General features: G+C 44.9%; 1 protein-coding gene across 1 annotated transcript in view; it reads left to right on the top strand.

Annotated features, from left to right (window-relative positions):
• The first annotated feature begins 13,268 nt into the window (after window positions 1–13,268).
• LOC144135179 (arylsulfatase B-like) overlaps window positions 13,269–21,394 on the top strand; it is a 69,162-nt gene continuing 61,036 nt past the window's right edge. Inside the window, exons 1-2 of the mRNA XM_077667918.1 lie at window positions 13,269–13,408; window positions 14,166–14,359. Coding sequence (XP_077524044.1) covers window positions 14,255–14,359 — 105 coding nt within the window. The 5' untranslated portion in view covers window positions 13,269–13,408; window positions 14,166–14,254. The remainder of the gene's footprint in view (window positions 13,409–14,165; window positions 14,360–21,394) is intronic.

Below are 21,394 nucleotides of genomic sequence, written 5' to 3'. Positions count from 1 at the left end.
TTACGTTATCAACTTACAGATTCCAGACAATAAAACTTATAATGGCGCATGCTTCATGCGCGATAGCTTTCGTGTCGCACTGGTGCATGCTGGTAGGGAAACCATACGAGTTAAGGGCAGTACACCAGATTGCCTGGACTAAACCGCAAGAAAAAGCGCATGAATAGAAGTACGATCAGTGAGGTATGTTATTGCAGCACGCGGAGGCCAGTGCACTGTTCTAGCTGGTCAGTATAATTTTCAGCAAAATTTCTGTCACTGAACAGTAAACGGAAAGAAAATTTAGGCCAGAAGAAATATAAAAGTTCCTTATGTACGAAATAAGGTACACCGACATACACCACTGCAGAAGAAAATAGCTTGATCACGATGAACTGATAATCACTCTTTGACTGATTTATTAATTTACTGGCTGAATGAATGATTGATTGATTGATTGGAATCTAAGGTTTTGACCCAACACCGCCTAACGGGTCCCTCCATGTCTCATTACGCATGAGTTTCTGTTTCGTTTGGGTAGGTATCAGGCCGCTGCGCAGCCGAGAGATATACAGTATTTACAGAGATCAGTTCGCTTTGTCCACGCCACGTGGCACCACTAGGACTGCCGCCATTACTGTACTTCTTAGCCGCCGTCAGCTGCATCGGTGCGCAGAACAAATCGCTGCTGCCCAGCTTGCATACGAATGTCAATTGACTACTAAGCAACTCTGCTCTGGTACGGATGTCATGCGCACGCTTTAATTATTATGTAGAGTTAATATCGCTATGGTATAATGAAGGAAAATAGACGCTCTTTTTACATAAGGGGCACTTCGCAGCACAAATCGCCGTTTTTCCAGGAGCTGTCTTGTCAGTTCTAGATGGTTTCTTGGAGAACAGAACGCTAATGTGTTGGGTTTTACGAAAAAAAATAAACATATCACAAACCCATGGTCCAGTTTAATTCAGCGCCGGTAGTAGCTGAGGGAATGCCAGAACGAGCTTGTGATATCTTCACAGCAGTAATATATTGTGCAATTGTATCGTCGCCGCGTTATTTCGCACTGTATGATAAAAAACATCTTATTGTAGCTAATGGTGCGAAGCATACAAGTCAAGGAAAAAAGAGGTGCTCCTTATGACATACATGACGGAAGCCAGCAGCCACCGAAGTCAAGAACACAGGGGATGTCATTTTTATAATTTCTAGTTCTTCATCAATGAGACATTAATAAAAGCATAAGAAAAAACAACCACATGCCGCCGGACGGATGCGCACCCACATCCTCCGAATTTCGCGTCCGGTGCTTACCAGCTGAGCTTCGGCGGCAGCTGTCCAATCTGCTGTTTTCGGGGGTGTTTATGTGTAGCGTAAGCGAACCTTGAGACTTTTCACCGCTGCCGCCCTCGTCCATAGCTACGGACGTATTACGTCCTAAATATTACAGCGACTGCCCCGTAGGAACATGGTCGACCACGTGGCTGAGGAGGCTGAGGTGGCTGAGCAAAACATTTTGCAGCACCAACACCTACTATGCGCACGCACATGAAGTTTTTGTGCCCTCTGGCAGCCAGATCCGGAAAAGCATCTTGCAGCATGGCACCAGAGCAGCGACAGCTCACGAATCCAGAAGGCCTGAAAGCCGGCGATGACGGATTGGTCAAGTTACCAAATTTTGCGATGCCCATGCAGCAGCGCTGTAAGCATCTATAGTAGTGCCAAACATGACATATATTTATAAGAGTAAAATACCAGCTAATGACTTCGATTCTTCGCACCGCCAACAGGTGGACTGATAGAAACGTTAATCCTTACGTTTGGCTGGTTAAGCCGGATTCATTGAAGATATGTCAACCATAAAAAAAAAACTATTGTTCTTATTGGACAACATTGCTGATGATCTAAGTGTTTTGTGCTAAAATACACCATAATTAAAATATTTCACGTTCTCCTTCAAAGCTCTACTGCGTGAAACCTTCCTAAAGTTCGCTTTGCTAATATCCCACAAATAAAAGCATCTTCCCACTCTATCTCGTAGTTTTAATTCGAGGCGCGCACTGCAACCCTGTTGATGTCGCGATTGTTGCGACCGCCAATTCGTTTTACCATTCAGCTTCGCGTCTTAATTCATAGATTATACCAGCACGTTCTTTTTTTAATACTACACACATCGACATTGCCTGTCAAGAGATGGCCTAACGCTAAGATGTTAGTGTCAAGGGTGGTTAACTGCCGCCTATGCATTAGGACAGATATTGATTATTGTTGCCGCGTTGACATGTTCTTCGGGGACAGACTGCGACGAAAGCCTAATATGGACATAGTATCGCTCCGTGCAGTGTTAGATTTTCGCCTGTTCATTAAACTTTGCTCTGGCATAATTATGAGCCCACCGGGAAGAGGTGGCTATTACATCTGTGGAAAAGCCGTATGATTGATAGAAATGCCAAATTCCTGGGGTGGTCGAAGAATGTGTTCCGAGAGCAATGGGGTTTGATGCGGGGTATGCATGCTACGCTGGGAGAACCTCGTAGCTGTCTATCTAGGTGATTGTCCGGAGCTTCTATAATTTTGATGTTTTTGATGTTCATGAACTGCAGTGGTGTGGCGGGCTCGTATGGCGCGGTGATGTCAAGCAACACTATGTCCTTTTTCGACAGTTTCATGTAATTAAGTAAAGAAAAGGAAAGCGGTGTGCTAGCGGAAAGCACCGGCTTAAAGCCAACGAGAAAGCGGTTCGATTCTCCAACGCAGGAAAAGAATTCTTTGTTTCGCCTGTCGTTCTTTCTGGATGAACTGTTACACTCCTACGCTGCTCATTCGGATAAACAGTTGCGCCGTAACAGATGACTTGTAAGCGACTAAAGCTTAGTCGGTGCAGTTAGTTGCGAAAGGAAATTATAGTGGTCGTAGCTAGACTAGTCCCCAAAACGATGAACCTTTCGTGCACGAGGAGAATAATTTGCTGAATGTGCAGTGGGAGCTTTCAAAGTGAAACTCGGCTCTGTTTTTAAATTTCCGCTGCATTCGTGGCCACTAGGCCTTGTTTTACCACAGTCCTTCGGCTCAATAACCGAGTGAGCGAAGAGCATGCGCGCGTTTGGAAAGAAAGGTAAAAAACTAAAATTAACGAAAGCTACGCGAGTCTCAGAACGGCTGCAATATCGGGGACTGTTACCGCCTCGTGCTGACAGAACGTGAACCGAATCAAAATTCGCGACAAACCGGAAACAGATGCGAGTCGCAGCCATATGCGTCGGAGCGGCGAGATGGCCTTGGCATTGCAACAATCCTGACACAAAGAGTCCCCGAGGCCTTGTCGGAGAGCATATGCCTCGCATTAGGGAGGCGCTGGGTTCGATTCCCAGTGCCACCGGGTAACCACCGGCTTTTAATTGGCACAAGATTTCACCCAGCCTAATGCTCAGCTCTTCAAGGGTGAGGTGCTTGGGTAAAGGCTCTCGGACCAAATAGTTTCCTTGACGGATCAGAGATCAGTTCCGCCATCAAGCAACCCTAAATCCGCCTCGTGCCGTAGAAGTCCACTTGTGTGCCGCTGGCTGGCATCGAAGCTTTATTTCAGGTAAAAATTTAGTGGTAACCCTAGTATCCAGATATCGCAGGAAGGACAAGCAGATGAGGCTGAGAATCATGATGCCGCATGCGGGATGCTGTAGGTGTAGCACAAGAAGGCATTTCTGCGTTATTAAATGCTGAAGAGAAAGCCATGCTATCTCCCACATCATTGAAGTTTTTTACCGGTTTTTTGGGGAGAGGTAATGGCGTAGTAATTGTGTAACTACTCGGAGGAAACCTTCAGCGCTCTGAAAGTCAAAGCGGGAAGGGGAGATTGAATTAAATAGAGAAAGAATAAAAATACCTTCGACCATCTGCAGGTCTTTAACGACGCACAGACCAACTTAGTGTACCCGCCGCGGTGGCTCGGTTCCTCGAGCGAACGACTACTGACTCGGAGTACCCGGATTTGAACCTGACCACAGCTGCTGCGTATTGGACGAAGCGAAACGCAAAAAGGCGCCCGTGTGTTGTGCAATGTCAGTGCACAGCAGAGCTTTTTTCGACCGAAATAAAATGAGGTCGGCCTCTTTGGCGGCGTTTTAAAAAGCCTCGGTGTGTTATTCTGCTGCTAGCCTCGCCATGAACACTACAATCTGCCATGGCAGGAAGATATCGGAGTGGGGATAAAAGAAATGATGGCAAGGGCACCAATGACATAGTCGGGCAGTTAAAGAACGAAAGTGGAAACTGGAAAACCAGAGCAACAAACCAGCAAAAAATTTGTTCTCCCAGTTTTCAATGGCCGGACTATTGCAGTTAAACCAGCAGTAAAGCGCGTGTTTATCACTTTATTAACCGCCGGCCCATAAGCTCAAAACAATGTAACAATGTAAGACAGTGTCACTGAACACTGATGACGAAGGTAACAATGAATGCGTCGCTCGCACTTCGAGTTTCTTTTTGGCAAATGTAGGGAAAAATCACAAGTTCATGTTAGAGGTTACATTATAAGAGCGGCAGGGACCATTGTTTTTATGCAAACGCTGCCAACAACGTACATAGCGAAGAAAAGTGGCATTTGGGTATTAAAAAATCTGGACTCCATAAATAAGGAAGGAATGCAAAAATGAATTTATAAAAACATAAGCCACGAATAAAACTGTTAGCAGAGTGCTTCATGGGTCGATGTAAAGGCCAATGTCCGGACGACAGCCAAATAAAATTTAAATCGAGCAGTTCAGTCAAGCGGAAGGCTGTCGACGCAATGTCAGAGTCACTAGCATAACTGTCTCTTTTGAACTAAGAGCGTAACAATGATAACGCAAAACGAAATCATCTAGGGTTGAGGGAGAGCCTGGTTAACTTCGTTTTGTAATATTTTGAATCCCGTATTCCCGCTTTCTCTATAGAATGTAACGATGAGTTCTCGAGGAGAAGTGTGCTCGGCATTCCAGTAAAGTAATTTTTGCAGTCTATAGTCAACCACTTTTTTATGAAGAACCCGATAGGTGGTCAGATTCAAACGCAACATGTTTCTCGTATGAATGAACATCAGCAACAGAAGCGATGAGAGAACTTCAATTTGAGAACGAATTCAAAACTGGACCTGCAATTTAGAGTCGCGCGGAAACTGAAAGGTCAAACTGCGATGTGTGAAAAGTATATGTAAGAGCGGCGGCATTTTTTACATGTGAATTTAGACCATAATCAAAAATAGGTTTATAATTTGTTACTTAATCAGCTGCTGAGCATTGTGGGCTCCTTTCTCTACCTCCTTATTGGCCAAAATGATATGCGCACTCAGATTCATTCAAGTAAATTCAATACAGTGAAAAGCGTTGTCAGTCAAGTGCTGCACGCATCGAATCTCACGTGCAAGCTCGACACTGTATGCTCGGTTCGTTATAAGTAGGCTTAAGTGAGAACTTTCAAAATTTTTTATGATGATAGATTTTTATGGCACAAGGGCGTCTATGGCCAAATACTGCCATGGCACAAGTCCTTTTTTGATTACTCAAGGTGAGGCAAGAGACCCATTTTACAAGCATTTCAGCCCTCACTAGCCGAGCACCAGACCAGCGGAAAGCTTGTACCCATTGTATCACCGGTGGGTATCCGGCGGCACTGGGCATTGAACCCCGCACCTCCCGCATGCGAGGGCTTTCAGAACTTGTTAAGACTACTGATTGCCTCGTCAGCCTAAGCATATGCAGGACTGGTCTTTGTGATACCACATCCTTGTTCATTGTCGAAGACGTCGCTACTCAACGTGTTAGGAGAGGCTTTCGTCTGCAGATGGCATATTGAGATAGGAAATTTAAGTCTCGTGTGATGTGGTTCTCCCATAGAAGGCGCAGGTCTCTACAGAACAGTTTTCCACAATATGGCGAAAAAGAATCAGAAAATCACTACACAAGAATCCTTTTCTATTCTTCTCATGCTCATACCTCCGAAGTCGCTCCCCATTTCCCACCCGGCCAGTCAGAAGCCCATCTTACGTAGCCTTCTATTTCCGAGGAATGCCTCGTGTATGTATTGTAGCTAGCTGGCCCTCTCTGTGTATTATTTACAAATCAAATAAATAGCATATGAGTGTTCACACTTTGTCGTCCCCTTCCTTTTTTCTCTCGGGCACGAACCCCTCCGCGGTTAGCGAGCGGAAACGCTGCATCCGCGGAGTGGGAGTGCGGGCCAGAAGGCTGTCCCTCCATTATTCCACAGTATGGTTTCATGGAATAAATTTGTTAGCCTGAGTTTGTGCTAGTTGTTAGTGTTCTTTTGCAGTTATTTACCCTACGCGCAGAAGTTCCTATGCAACAGTAACTCGTCTTCCTGAGTACAGGTTCTTTGTACGAAAAAATCTCTCATTACCGTATCAGCCTGACTACGCCCACTGCAGGGCAAAGGCCTTTCCCATATCTCTCCAGTTAACCCGGTCCTGTACCAGCTGCGGTCACCTTATCTCCCGCAAACTTCTTAATCTCATCCGCCACGTAACTTTCTACCCCCGCCTTCTGCTCTTGCCTTATCTTGGAATAAACTCCAATCTCTATGCCCGACTTGTGCACAGAAGCTCGCTTACTGTACGATATATCGTTTAATGTACATATCGTCACCTAGAGGCTCTAGAAAGTCACGGTGCCATGAGTATCAATTATTTGAATAGACGATATGTGAAACAACGTAGAGGCCTAGCAAAAGTGGCCCTTCGGTTTCCGTTGGCTATATTGGTTCAGTCGAACAGAGGAGAGGAGAATCGAAGAAAAACTGCGCGTCTTTGTGTGGTTAGAGAGGAAACAGTGGTGATCAACGTTCTAAAGAACACGAAATAGCGCGAGTTCGGACATTTCTGTCGGCGCCTCTGGAACACACAGGTGCTCTATCTCTCTGTTGCGCACATCATGTCACGGTTTCGGCACATCTCTAGGACGTCTCAAGAATCCCACGAGTAGAATTTCAAAACACAAGTCTCCGCCGCTTCTGAAGCATGTGCTGTTAAACTTGTACGGTGTTCAGCTGTTTCTTGTCCATTAATCAGCGTCGACGGTCTCAACCATCAATGCACTTCGCGCCAGCTCATTAGGTTTTTATTTCAGTTTAGCTGAAGATGACCACACTAGACACTGGCAAAGGCATCAGAAGGTCGAACTCCGTTGCTTTCTTATTGAAATGCGTGGATTTAGGTATCGATTGAAGCGTTTCGCTTTATGTCCATTCTGTTATTTTAAACTGGCTGAAAATTACCCCGGTCGAGGGCCGTGAGTGGCTATAAACGCACCCACTGACGCGCGATATTTACCCATGACCAGAACGTTGCCCTAGCCCAAGGTTGCTCTTTCGCACTACAAATATTTGTCCGCGGTGCTATCAGCTGCATCCGCAGCATTTTAACCCCACACGACCTTCGGCAGCTTGAGTTGTTTTCCGTTCATTTCCGGTGCTTGAATTGCGACGTATTTTGCCATTTTAAGAATAAGCGTTACACATCCTGTCACAGTTTCACCTGTTGTTTCTACGGGGGGCCGGAAAATCTTCTTTTCAATTTTTATTTCCTAGCCATTGTACTCTTATTTGACTCACGTTGTCTTAGCTTATGATGTCGTGACAATTTTAAAGTGACTTGAGGCACATGAGAAGCACGTATTGCACTGATAGCGCACAGTAATGACCAGGGGAAAGCAGGCGTACATTGTTTAATACTCCGTTAGCAAGCAAAGCAGCGCGAAGTATTCGTTTTATATGCCATCCTCCCACCATTATGTCAGGTGAATGTCGCCGGTGTGTTGTTGGCTGCTGTGGTAGCTTGTGACAGTTAGCTGGCTCCAAAAGCTGCACTAAGCAAGAGTGTACTTCCCCCAGAGAAAACTATTGCCGCTTTCCACACTAATATCTGAAGGCTTTACGTCTGTAAGTTTACCGCACACTAGTCTACTTGCTCGAGATTAAAATGCGCGCTTCAGGGACTCAGTACGCCTGTTATTAATTATGTGAAAACTAGTATCTCGTGAAAACGGCGATAACAGACCCGAAATGCAGATATGCGTGAAAACAAGCTTCACTATTGCGCATTATAGTGTAAGTATACATAATATCACCTTATATTATTGCTCCATGATGTTATTGCTGAGAAATAAAGCGTGACACCTTGCGGCAGCTACACGGTCTGCTTAGCTTTGACAGACTTCCTAAAAATAATTGGACTCGAGAAAATACAACAGATGCACACATATAAAACAAAGCGATAATGCGCACGTAGTTATCTTTGACTGCATGGTTCGCCACGGCTAAACAAAGCTGGGTTGCTACCTGGGCCCAAATGACTGCTCATGGCCGCGATTTACATGTAGATAATAAAAGCTGCTCCCTGCGGCGGCACCAAATGCTTGAACAACACCGGTGTGGCCGGTTTAAAAAATCTCCCTTACATATGCCGCCCTTCAATTAAGTGCGCACTAATCTCCTTGCGTATTAACGATTTAGCGTGGTTCAAGCGCTGACAAAACTGGTTCTTGATTTTGATCCTTGACAAAAAAAAAGGTTCTTTGTGTTTTCTTCACAGTTTCAGCCTGCAGTGCTACATTTTTGTTGCTTAAAATCCAGGGTTCGACGGGAACCCGTCTGGTCGGGTATGTTCATGGCGGAAAATCTTCAAGCGCCGACCAATCGTTAAAAAAGATGACGTTTCGGCCCCGGCTTACGGTGGCCTTGTTCACAATGAAAGACAGGAGTGAAGGTAAGTTATATAGGTTTCATTGTATGACGCAAGCACCGGGAGTATATCGGGGGTAGATTGCCTTCGTTGCAATTAAGCGTGTTTGCCGTCGTCTGAATATAAAAAGATTCTTGGTAAAGCCTTGCTATCTCATCATGCTATCTCCGAGGGTCATGACATCGACTTGGACGGCACGAAGATAATTGGAAAAGAGAAGAGCAAGACGACAAGGCTTTACCTAGAATCTTTTTTATATTCAGACGACGGCAAACACGCTTAATTGCAACGAAGGCAATCTACCCCCGATATACTCCCGCTGCTTGCGTCATACCATGAAACCTATATAACTTACCTTCGCTCCTGTCTTTCTTTCATTGTGAACAAGGCCCCCGTAAGCCGGGGCCGAAACGTCATCTTTTTTAACAATTGGTCGGCGCTTGAAGATTTTCCGCCATTTTTGTTGCTTGTGAATCAGGGCCAACTCCTAACTGGAAGACCTCGGAACTCTTCTTGCGGAACGGACGAAGTTGTTTTCTCATCAGTTAAAATGATTTATTCCACGACGTACAGTTCCATAAATTGCAGTGGTGTTTGTTGTCAAAACTGTATTTGCTTTAAACAATCGCCTATCGTAACTAGAAAGGCTTTAGTAGAATAGTTGCACTACAGAAACTGAATTAAAGTCTTCCCTGTCTGTCCCTGACAAGACTGCTTCTCTGGTCGCTACCTCTGAGAATTATTTAGAGGAAGCTGAGGAAAGACAGAATTGCAAGATATATTACCTTATTTACTTCCAGATTCCAAGGGCCGAGAAGCATGAGCTCAATAAGAACAACTGATGAGCATGTTGAAGTTTAAATGCGAAAGAGCACCTTTGTCCAGAAAGCGCCAGAACACAAAGTGTTTTCTTTCGCCAAGGGTGGTCAGACTTATTTTCGCACTATTTCACTGAAGAGAAGCTCATCATAAAACCTGGGGAAAGCTTGTATTCACTGTAGCACCGGGTGGTATCGGTGGCACTAGAGATCGAACATTCACCTCCCGCATGCAAGGCGTGTGCTCAAGCCGCTAGGCCATCGCTACGGTAACTCAGAACAGCTTCTAACACTTCAATTAGCCTCAGAGAATTTCTTGAACCCCAAAAAAATTTTTTGAGCCCCAGGGAAATACAATGGTCTCATATTTTGGGTCATCATAACTTAGATCATCAATGACCTATATCACCAAACATTTCTTTATTAGCACGAAAGGAAACTTTCATTTCATATAGGATAATTTTAAAGGGCAACAATATTAGAGTCGCGGAAGCCTTTTTCTACCCTGTCGGAGAAGTTTGTAAAAAACTTGTCGCATTCGCAAGATCATGTCTGCGCTATTTTGCAAGCTGTACAAAGGCGTTTCTCGTTGGTTCCAAAAATTAAAGTTTTGATGTCGACGCAAACACAGAACGTTATGTGATGGTAAAATGACGAACAATGTCCGTGTCTGTGAAGGGATGCACAAAGAGGTCCCCAAGCCGCTAAACGTGCTCATTAACATTATCGCGTCCTAACTATATAGCGGAGCTTAAACCTCCCCTGAAGTTTTCTGATCCATCATTGCAAACTGCCTGATATTACCGCCTGCCTCGACTGGTGCCCTCCAAGTACTCATGTAATGCAACAATACCAAAAATATATGAGCAATGCTAATACTAAATAAATAATAAAATCGGATTTGAGCATTCTGCACAAAACGACACAAAGGGAACAAAGGTTCACGGGGAGCTAACGTCCATTAGCCAACGTTTGAAGATTTCAATAAAGATGTGTTCTATGGCCACTTCGTTATGCGTACCTTGTTAATTGTGACGTTTTTTTCACAGTCTAACACCTGTGACTACTTTGTCATTCTAATGACAGACTTTCGATGTAGGATCATATTAACAGAAGACTTCCCAGTGGCACACAAACACTCCACCTATATGCTGCTCACGTAGGAGGCTAACTAAAAGATAGAAAACGCTCAAACCTAAAAGGAAACTTTAACATAGAATCGCATAAATCAACTCAGAATTCGGCAAACATGCCTTTCAACTGCATTATTACGGAACTGCGCTGCAATAACTGTACTGAGCTCTGCAAAGGTGTAAATGAAATCCCTGGCAGCGCCAAAAAGTGAACACAGCTAAGACAGCTTCATGACTCAACGGACTCAAAGTGAAAATGCCTCAAGATACCGGAAAGCATAACTCACTAGTTCAAAGGGACAGATCATCAAGTCATTGACCCCGCTTGGTACTGATATGTGGGAGACACACATACATCCCCATGCACGAACACACTACAGCGGAGAGGAAAATCTCAAGCTAGAAACACAGATAACGATGCAAGAGGTAGACGCTCCAATCAAAGAATACAACCCAAATCCAAGGCCAGATCACTAATGCGATAATTACAATTAAAACACGCGGAGATCATTATTATCCCCAAGCCTGGCAAAGCACCCAGCCCGGATAATGTCCGGCCCATCTCGCTTACCTCTTGCCTGGGGAAGCTTTACGAAAAAGTCGTCAGGACAAGACTGACTTACTATATGAAACACAACGAAATGTTTCCGTACACGATCCTCACCTTCAGGCCCAAGTATCCACACGAGACGTCCTACTGCAGCTCAAAGAGATTGGAGCTTTCCACAAAGAGAATATCGGCAAAGAACGAAAGCTAATAATGGTTCAGAGAACCCTCCGCAAGAAATTCCGGAAGAAAGACTTTCGAGTTTGTGAACGCGTTCATAACGGAAACAAAAGCCTTCATCGAGATTAACAAAATCCGATCAGAAACGACAAAGACCCCAAGAAGGGGCACATCCCAAGTGTCAATTGTCTCTGCACTACTCTTTAACATCGCCATAGTGGCTCTAGCGAGAATACTCAGGTATATACAGCGCACTGAAGACGCTGTCCATGCAGACGATATAACGGTAGGGACCCAACATACTTTTACCGGTGAAAAAAAGAACGGCGACTACTAGCTGCGCAAGAAATTGAAAAAATCCCCAGCTCCAGCGGTATGCAATGCCCATATTAGAATTCGGAATACATACCACTACATTCTCCCAGATACGAACGAGCGGATATTGGCATAGTCATGGATGGCCACTCGATACGGCGGATAGACCGAGTGAGAGTACTTTTCCTGGGGCAACAAAAAGGAGGAATATTCGACCACACCAACAAAACTCCCATCAATGTAACATAACAAGCCTGCAGCATGATAATCAGGATAACGAAAAAAAGAAGGCTGATCAAGGAATAATGAGCCATACAGATAATGACAGCACTCATCACCCCGCGCCTCACGTACAGTCTCCAAAAGCAGAAATCAACCAAGACGGAAAAGAATCAAATAAACGCACTAATGAGAAAGGCATATAAATTGGAGCTAGAATTACAGCCACTTACCTCAAACAGGAAGTTTGATAATCTGGGAATCCACTGGCCGTTAGAAAATCATAGCGAAGCAATAATGCTCGACTTTCAGGTCAGAACATTAGACAGACCAGCACAGGCCCCACCGCCCTCACTAAACTATTGCATAACAACCTAACAGCCAATAGTGATCGAATCACAAACATCGGAACAGAGATGAGAAACCGCTTCGTGTTTAGGCCGCTGTCCAGGAATATTGACCCGGCCGTCCACGAGGGCAGAAAGAATTCAAGGACCAAAACCATGTAGAAACACCTCAAAAGAATACACTTCGTGACGTACGTCGACGCATCTATGTACGAGCGCAGAAAGGCGACCACAGCCGTGGTAATCAACCAAATACTTAGGCGCTAAAAGCTAACCCGTATCGAAACACAGCACGATACCAGAAGATATGGCCCACATGACAAAACAGGGAACATGTCTAGTGCGGTGACATCAATCACTACATGATACCACACAACATGGGAATTCCCCATAACCCATAATGCCTCATAACCTAAGCCCCGTAATCCCTAAAGCACACAGCCCTAGTGTTCAGCAGTGGGAAGACTTTCCAGCCCACTCGGACCAGCAGCGTCAGCTCATGCTTGTAGAGGGCGTGAGCCGTAGCTGAGGCCAACGGGCTCCCGGACCAAGGAAAGCCGATCACTACTACCTCATCAACCTCCTCCGTACCCAGTTCCCCTAAGGCTCATTTCAGTCAAAGTACATCAGTCAATCAAGAACATTACTCCTCTTCGTCTGGCAGTTTAAGGAGGCCCTTAGAGCTTTAGGTTAGAATGTAAAGAATATTGTTTATTCTCTCTCTTTTCTAGTTGACATCACGAAGAAGTGGGCGCCAAGTAGCCTAGTTTTAAGTCACCGCTTAAAGCGCCCTTCTCAAGTGCCTGCTATAACTTTATTACAAACATTTCAATCTACATCCGCAGGAAGCTCGTATAACTCTGTAAATACAGTTTTCAGTCGCACGGTGCCAGCAGCTGGAAAACCAGCGGCGCGTGGGCTGCATTCCCTTTTGATATCGGCCTTGACATGTGTGTACTGTTTTCCAGGCTGTAAGTTTCATAGTTTGGTCTTTGCACGCTGGCAGTTCACGCAGAGAGGAAACATTAAAACATTCATTGCCGTAGGCTTTAAAACGCGATCTACTATCCGCGTCAAGCTCTTTGAGACTGTATAGTCTGTGTACTCTCCTTGGAAATCGCTGCGTTGTGCACAAAAGGCAAGTGACCTGCGGTAGTTAAAGAACAAATGCCTTCCTGGGTGCAATTATTGCATGTTTTTGATTTTATGCATCAAAAGTACACATCACGAGCTATCCTTTTTGTCTGATATAAATGTTTTTCTTGTCTGGTGGATGTCTGTTTCTTCTTACAATTATGTCTTGAAGGAATCTGGAAAAGGTTACTTTTTAACATTCTAAGCTTCTGCGAATTCTTCGCCTTGTTTTTTAGTGCGTTTTTGTGCGGCAAGAACACCCAATATCATTGCTTTACGTTGGAGCATGTTCTCAGTCAGGCACTTATTTGTGTCTAAATGACCGTTGTACTTCGATCATGCCATGCTTTCCACGTCTAAAACACTTTATAGTGATATAATACTTCTCAGTCACAGTATTAGCCTCCTCCCTCTAGAGAGAAGCAAAGACCTTACTTGATTGACTATGGTGGCATTTCGAGCTAGTTTGCAACATAACGAACAAATACAGGGCGGGAAAGACACATCACAGTGCAAGACATGCTTTCCTGTTCCTCTCTCTTTCTTTATTTCTTCGCAATAAGTTAGTCGTCCTTAAACACAACGATGTTTGGAAAGGCTCGTACAATGTATTCCAGTCAATTATCTTCTCAGAACAGAGCTTGGACATTTCAGATATATCCCACGCAACTCCTTCCTTTTAGGAAAGCTCGCTGAGCTTTGGAGCTCGCCGCAAGAGCAGAGAAGTTCTTAACACTTGTTCTTGTCGATCTTTTTAATAGAAATTGACACAGGGACTTGTGCGCGCACCACTCAGCGGCTTGCCATACCGACTACAGGGCCCTCCTAGTTACTAATCAGAGGAACGGCTATGCTGTCATGGCTTTTCCTGGCTGGTCTCAGCGTCATCTCAGTGGCCGTTTGTGACTCGAAGAAAACTGCGCCTCACATCATATTCATCCTGGCTGACGACTTGGTAAGGCAAAACACTTCCCTGCTAACTTTCTAGTTTACGCAGATTTAATAAGAATTTCGAGAAGGAAACGGCGGTTTATCGTAAGAAGTAGAATAAGAAGGTGAAAAATGCCTACGCGTCTGCATCAAGCTATGATGAGAAGACCGTCGAAATCTTCCACGAAGACGGGGATTAGGCAGTGAGCACACAAAAACACTGTGCACAGTGCTGCTGGGAGAAGCCCATGAGAAAGTAAGCAAGAAGCAGGCTGCAGAAAAGGTAATAGGCGACTGTGGTATAGGCTCTATGAATAGTAGGGAGAGATAATCAAGCATCCACTACAGTGGGTGTAGTCAGGCTGATGATGTTGATACTGCAGAAAGAAATAATTTACGGATCACCAATACCTCCTTTCGCAAACGACAGATGACGAAGTGGATGTAGAAGAGCCCCAATGTTGAGACTAAAAACGAAGTAGATTTCACACCATGCGTTCACCCAGGCATTGTGCAAACACACACACACACACACACACACACGCACACGCACGCACGCACACGCACGCACGCATATATATATATATATATATATATATATATATATATATATATATATATATATATATATATATATATATATATATATATACATATTCCAGAAGAGGGCAAATACGGGCTGGTTGGTACATGTTTTACGGATTGGAAAAACAGCGCAATCAAAGACGAGGCACAAGAGAAAAGAGAAGCACAAAACACCAGCGCTGGTGTTTTGTGCTTCTCTTGTGTCTCGTCTTTGATTGCGCTGTTTTTCCAATTCGTAATATATATATATATATATATATATATATATATATATATATATATATATATATATATATATATATATATATATATATATATATATATATATATAGAAAGATAAACGTATTTGGTTGCTAGAGGCAAAAATTCAAAGTTGAAAACGCTTCATTTAGCCATAGATTTATTTTGATTCGACGTTTCGGACAGAGCCTGTCCTTTCTCAAGACTGAGGTTACAGGGGTCTTCTTCTTAAGGAGTTGGCGCTGGCACACATGTACGGCACATGAACAAAAGAAACAAACGGAGGCAAAGAATACTAGAAAAGATACAGATAGAAAGGGGAAAAAAGGGGAACAAATGAAAAAGAAAAACGTGTTGTCCCCCTCCGCCCACCCCGCAGCCGCGGAGAGCCGACCCCGGACGAGGAAAAAAAAAGGAAAACACGGAGCGGGAGGGGATAATGGCTACCCATCAAGGCAACAGAGCGGCGGCGTGTAAGGTGCACAGGAGCACACGGTGGCGGGATCGCCCTACACACAAAAGTTAAAGACGCGTGCACTCGCGTGCCCCGACCATAAAGAGTAAACAAATAAACAGAATAAAATGCAGACAGGGCCGGAGCTTCGGTCATCTGGAACCACTTCGGCAGCCAGAGCCAAGGCCGAATCAGCGGCGCCGTGAGCTTAACTAGACACACGTGCACTGTGCATGAAAACACCCAGACACACAACAGTAAAACATCCGAGCTCATGCCAGTGTCGTGTGGCGGCTAAATGACAATGGCGGAGCATTTAAGCGAGTAACGTGTACAGAAACAGACGGCGGTGGAATTGTCCAACATATATAAATTGGAGATGCTTGCACTCGCGTGACCTGGCCAGAAAAAGTAAACAAATAAACAGAATAAAATGCAGACAGGACAGGAGACTTCTGTCATCTGGAACCATTTCGGCAGCCCGAGTCAAGGTAGAATCAGCGGCGCCGTGAGCTTAACTACACACACGTGCACTGTGCCTGAAAACACCCACAAAAGAAAAAAAAGTGGAGAAACATCCGAGTTCGGGCAAGTGTGGTGTGGGAGTTAAATGTGAATGACGTGAGCACTTAGGCAAGGGTTCTTCAATAGCACCCCGTCGGCAAGGTAATCAAACTGGGAAGGTAGGGGCGGGATGGGGCAGGGAATGAAGAAATTTGCGTGAGCTTGAAAAAGGTGTCGCTGGCAAGAAACGACCGAGGTATGTCAAGCTGGCTCTCGTACTGTCAGCAACGGCCCTGCAAGGGGCGGATGGAGGACAATACACCTGGACTTTCATTAATGCCGTGAGGAATTGTTTCAAATTTGTAAATGAAGTACGTCTCGCGTTGTTCTCTTTCCCGGGTGTTGTGGAACCCACTCTGTAGGACTGTTAACTTAGTTGCATCAAATGGGTGGTTTCGCTCATTAATGTCTTTTGACAAGGGAAGGTTGGGTAGGGATAAGATATGCGCGCGGTGGTTATTAAAGCGAATTCGTAGAGGGTTGACGGTCTGTCCAATGTACTGCATACTGCACACACTGCATTCTAGGAGGTATATTACGTTGCAGGAATCACAATCAAAGTTGCCATTAATTTCCCAGTTGTAGCCTGAAGCTGTGCTTACTGCGCAGCTTGATGTTTGTGTTTGCAGACTTGGCATCTACTTTTCCATAGGGCCGGCGCACCAAAACCGGCTGGTTATTTGTTTTTGAGTGTACTAGAAAATGTTTAATGTTTTTTTGGTCGTCTGTAGACCACGTGAGGGGGAGCAGTGAAAATTTTGGTGAGGCGCTCGCTTTGTTCGAGGATGTTGAAATGTTTTCTGAGGATTTTGTTTACGTTAGGCGGGTTACTGGTGAAGGTAAGTACGGGATTTGCCCGGCGGTCTGTTTCCTCGTTGTAGCGACCTCCCTCCAGTATTTGCTCTCGGTTGAGTTTAGATGCCTTTTCAATGGCATCGTCGACAATGGCGGGGGGGTATCGTTGCTTAATGAGGACTTCTCGCATGCGTTTGGAATTTTTACGAAGTCCTGGTCTTGGGAACATATTCTTTTAAATCGATGTGCCTGAGAGTATGGGATGCTTGTTTTAGAGTGACGAGGATGGCAGCTTTGGAAGTGTAGGTATTGTTGGCGGTCCGTCGGTTTTCTATATACACCGGTGGTAAGTGAGCCTTTGTTTACCGAAATCTCAACATCTAGAAAGTTAATTGTGGTGTTGGAGTACGTGTAAGTGAAATATATGTTGGGGTGGACGAGGTTGAAGTTTTCAATAAGACGTATGAGTTCTTGCTCTGTGTCAGTCTATATTAAAAAGATGTCACCCAAGTGGCGTTTGTATAGGGTGGGCTTAATGGGGCAATCTTTCAGAAATTTGGATTTAATACTATGCATGAAGATATTGGCGTAGGTGTGTGCCATCCTTGTACCTATGGCTGTGCCATTAATTTGCAAATAGTGTTCATTGTTAAATTCGAAGTTGTTATATTCGAGTACGATTTTTGCCAGTATTTCTAAAACAGGTGGGGTAGGGGTTTCCTCCTTTCGGTTTTGTTCATACGCTTCGATCAGAGATTTAATGCCATCGGAAAGAGGAATGTTTGTGTAGAGAAAGACTACATCCAGTGTTGCCAGGAAGGCTCCTTCCGGGAGTTTGAGACCTGCTATTGCGCAAAGGAAATGGTTTGTGTCGCGTATGTATGATGCGTGTGTTGTTGGAATATGTCTAATTAGTGTGTCAATGTAACTGGAAATTGGTTCTGTAATCGTGCCGATGCCGGATACTATAGGGCGGCCAGGATTATTCTTTTTGTGGATTTTCGGTAGCATGTAGAATCGGCCCGGCGACGGGTGTGGTGCGGTGAGGGCTTTAGATAGCCGTAGGGATATGTCCCCATTCTTCGCAAGTTGACCCAGGGTCTCCGCTACAAAATGTTGGTATTGCGCAGTTGGGTCTGCTTCAAGACGTTAATAGAAACTAATGTTAGAGAGTTGTCTCAAGCCTTCTTCAATGTATTTTTCGCTGTCCATGACAACTATACCACCTCCATTATCCGCTGGCTTTATGATTATATCTGTCCTGCTCAGAGCCTTCAATGCATCCTGTTCGTTTTTAGACAAGTTCTGCCTCCCTGGAGTGTGGTTCTTGTAGGCGTAAATATTGTCTTTCTGGACGTCGTTAATGTACATGTCCAAGTGTTTGTCCCTTCCTATACTAGGAGTCCAGTGGTGGTTAGTAACGACGAGTTCTCTGCTATCCGCGGTAATCCGCGCCCGATCGAAGAAGTATTCCCGGAGTCGCAACATTCGTGCAAAGTTGTCCAAATCTTTTAACACCGAGAATTCGCTGTATTTACCATTGGTAGGGCAGAATGTAAGGCCTCGAGAAAGGATGGATCTTCCTCTGTCGTTAAGGCCCTGGTTGATAGATTAATAATATTGTGCTGGAAAGCAAAGTCGGCGCTTGGAACCGCAGGATTATTATTAGTAGATGCTGTCATTTCAGATCGTTCTACGCGTGTTTCTTGAACTGTTGATGTTTGTGTCGTTCTACTGGATTTGTTGTTGGAGTTTATTATTATAGTGGGGTTAATATTTGTAGCTGCCTCCGTTCTTGATTCTTCTTCGCTTGTTATTGAATTTGACCACGCATGTTGTGGAACCCCATCTCGAATGAATTTTTTTGCGTTTGGTCTCGCGTACCTCAGTCGCTCTCTTTTCCTCAAAGAAGATAAGCTCTGTGGCCTCCAGCGCGGTAAGGGTAATTTGTTGATAAGCACGACTCTCTTCCATTCTCAGAGCCACCAACGCCTTCTCAAAGTGGTCAATGGTAACTACAAGAAAATTTAAAGAGGCAGATTGTAGTATACGATTCCAATTAGCCTTCTCCTCTTCACACAGGTCACCCATTGATGGTGTTAGCGACACTTGTAAACCTATTGGTACGATTTTTGATTCAAGATAGGCCTTTAAGCTATGAATATGTAGTTCATGCCTAATTCGTTTATCCACAATTTTTCTTAATTTTAAAAATTTAGAGTTATTTGAGGAAGGCTGTCCGTAGGATGAGCGAGAGAGAGTCGGCGTACTCACGCGGCCTGAACGGCACTGTTGACGAACCCGTTGTGCCGAACCGCAGCGCTTTCGAAGATCGTAGCGTGATAGAGGGGTGCTGGGAAGCTCTTCTTTCCGGTTGGATATCGTATCAACCTGGCCCTCCACCGTGGAAGTCAGTTGACGCTGCGCTGCACTAGAATGGCCTGATGCTCCGCCTGGGCTTGCTGCAGTACTGGCGCCACTCGCTCCGGATTTCGGTGTTGTGATGGGAGTGGTGGGGGTATGCACATGGTTGGCCTTAGATGGGGGTTGTTGTCGGTGGGTTCAAGCGGATAAGCTTGTTGCTGAGGTGGATCTCTCGGCGGTGCTGTCTCGTGTGGTGCGCCTGGGCGACTACGGGATAGCAGGAACAACTATACACTCCAATTTGCGAAGATGTGGTGGCCGTGTTGGTGTTGGCAGTAGAGCCCTGCGTTGGGTCACGGTTGATCTTGCACCGGCCATCTCGGAGAAGAGCCCTGGGTTTTCATGCGGTTTTTTGGGGCGGCACCCTTGTAGGACCCGTGTTTTACCCTCCTCTTCCTGTCGCTGCGTCTCCGCGATAGTAGGGAACTGCGGGTATCCGGCTTGCATGTATTCTTCCTGGTGGCTCTTGAGAACCTCTGAGTAGGTGCGAGCCACTTGGGTGTGACACTGCAAGGGGGACCGGCTGAAATCGTCTCTTGCCGGCAGGTGGTCTTGCCATTCTATCAGGAAATGTCGCTGGTAGTCAAGGAGGAGGTTATAAGTATGCCATGACAAGATGGAAACTCCACCAAAACTTGGATGAACTCCATCTGCTGCGAGGACACTGGATGATGGATAGGTCTCCAGCGAATGGTTGAGGAAAAACGCATTGGTTTCTCGTCGACAAAGTTCAGAAAGCTGGCAGTTGAACCTCTCATCCCGGCGATTGAATTTATCAACGAATCGCCAGTTACTAGACCGTCGCCGGCGGTTAGGAGCGCGTGGTAGTACCAGCGTTGCATATGCTACTTGAATTTTGGGTCGCTCAGTGCGGATGATGTTGAAGGCCTCTGCGAGTGCACGCGTCTTTAACTTTTGTGTGTAGGGCGATCCCGCCACCGCCTGCTCCTGTGCACCTTACACGCCGCCGCTCTGTTGCCTTGATGGGTAGCCATTATCCCCTCCCGCTCCGTGTTTTCCTTTTTTTTTCCCTCGTCCGGGGTCGGCTCCCCGCGGCTGCGGGGTGGGCGGCGGGGGACAACACGTTTTTCTTTTTTATTTGTTCCCCTTTTTTCCCTTTCTATCTGTATCTTTTCTAGTATTATTTGCTTCCGTTTGTTTCTTTTGTTCATGTGCCGTACATGTGTGCCAGTGCCAACTCCTTAAGAAGAGGAAGAAGACCCCTGTAACCGCAGTCTTGAGAAAGGACTGGCTCTGTCCGAAACGTCGACTCAAAATAAATCTATGGCTAAATGAAGCGTTTTCAACTTTGAATTATATATATATATATATATATATATATATATATATATATATATATATATATATATATATATATATATATATGGTTTCGGTGACTGTTGGCTTGCTTAATACATATATATATATATATATATATATATATATATATATATATATATATATATAGAGAGAGAGAGAGAGAGAGAGAGACAGAGAGAGAGAGAGAGAGATTTCCACCTTACCACCATGGCAGGTGATCCACCGGCCAGGAGAGCCAGATGGACAATCGCGTTTTTCCGTTAATAGGGCTTGAGTCCTAGCCCACTATTACCGCTTTGAATACAGACTTAGACCAGTCATAGAAAAATCCGGCTAGTATCGGTTTTAGACGCTTCATGGCATCTTGTGACAGCAGGAGAACTCTTGTAAAAAATTTAGTATAGCTAAGGTTACTCCTTAGCGCTGTATCAGCGAAACGGGTTGAAATTAGCGGCGTTTCGGGCAGCTAAGGTTTATCTGGCGCATGCATGCCGCGGATACGGGAACGCTTGCACAACACAAGCAGATATAAGGACATTTTGTGCACGCCTCACGCCATCTTTGAACTTGGCTGGATTTTCTTTTAAGCGCACCTATTGCTTGTCGAGAATCTTGAACGTTATTTCTTTGGCCTGTTTGTTGCAAGTACGTTTAGGTAAAACCGTTCAATGAACTGAA

The sequence above is a fragment of the Amblyomma americanum genome, chromosome 5 (assembly GCF_052857255.1).
Source record: "Amblyomma americanum isolate KBUSLIRL-KWMA chromosome 5, ASM5285725v1, whole genome shotgun sequence".
Taxonomy (NCBI): Eukaryota; Metazoa; Arthropoda; class Arachnida; order Ixodida; family Ixodidae; genus Amblyomma; species Amblyomma americanum.
Note: the sequence above shows the minus strand (reverse complement) of the source record. Positions and strands in the feature narration are given on the sequence as shown.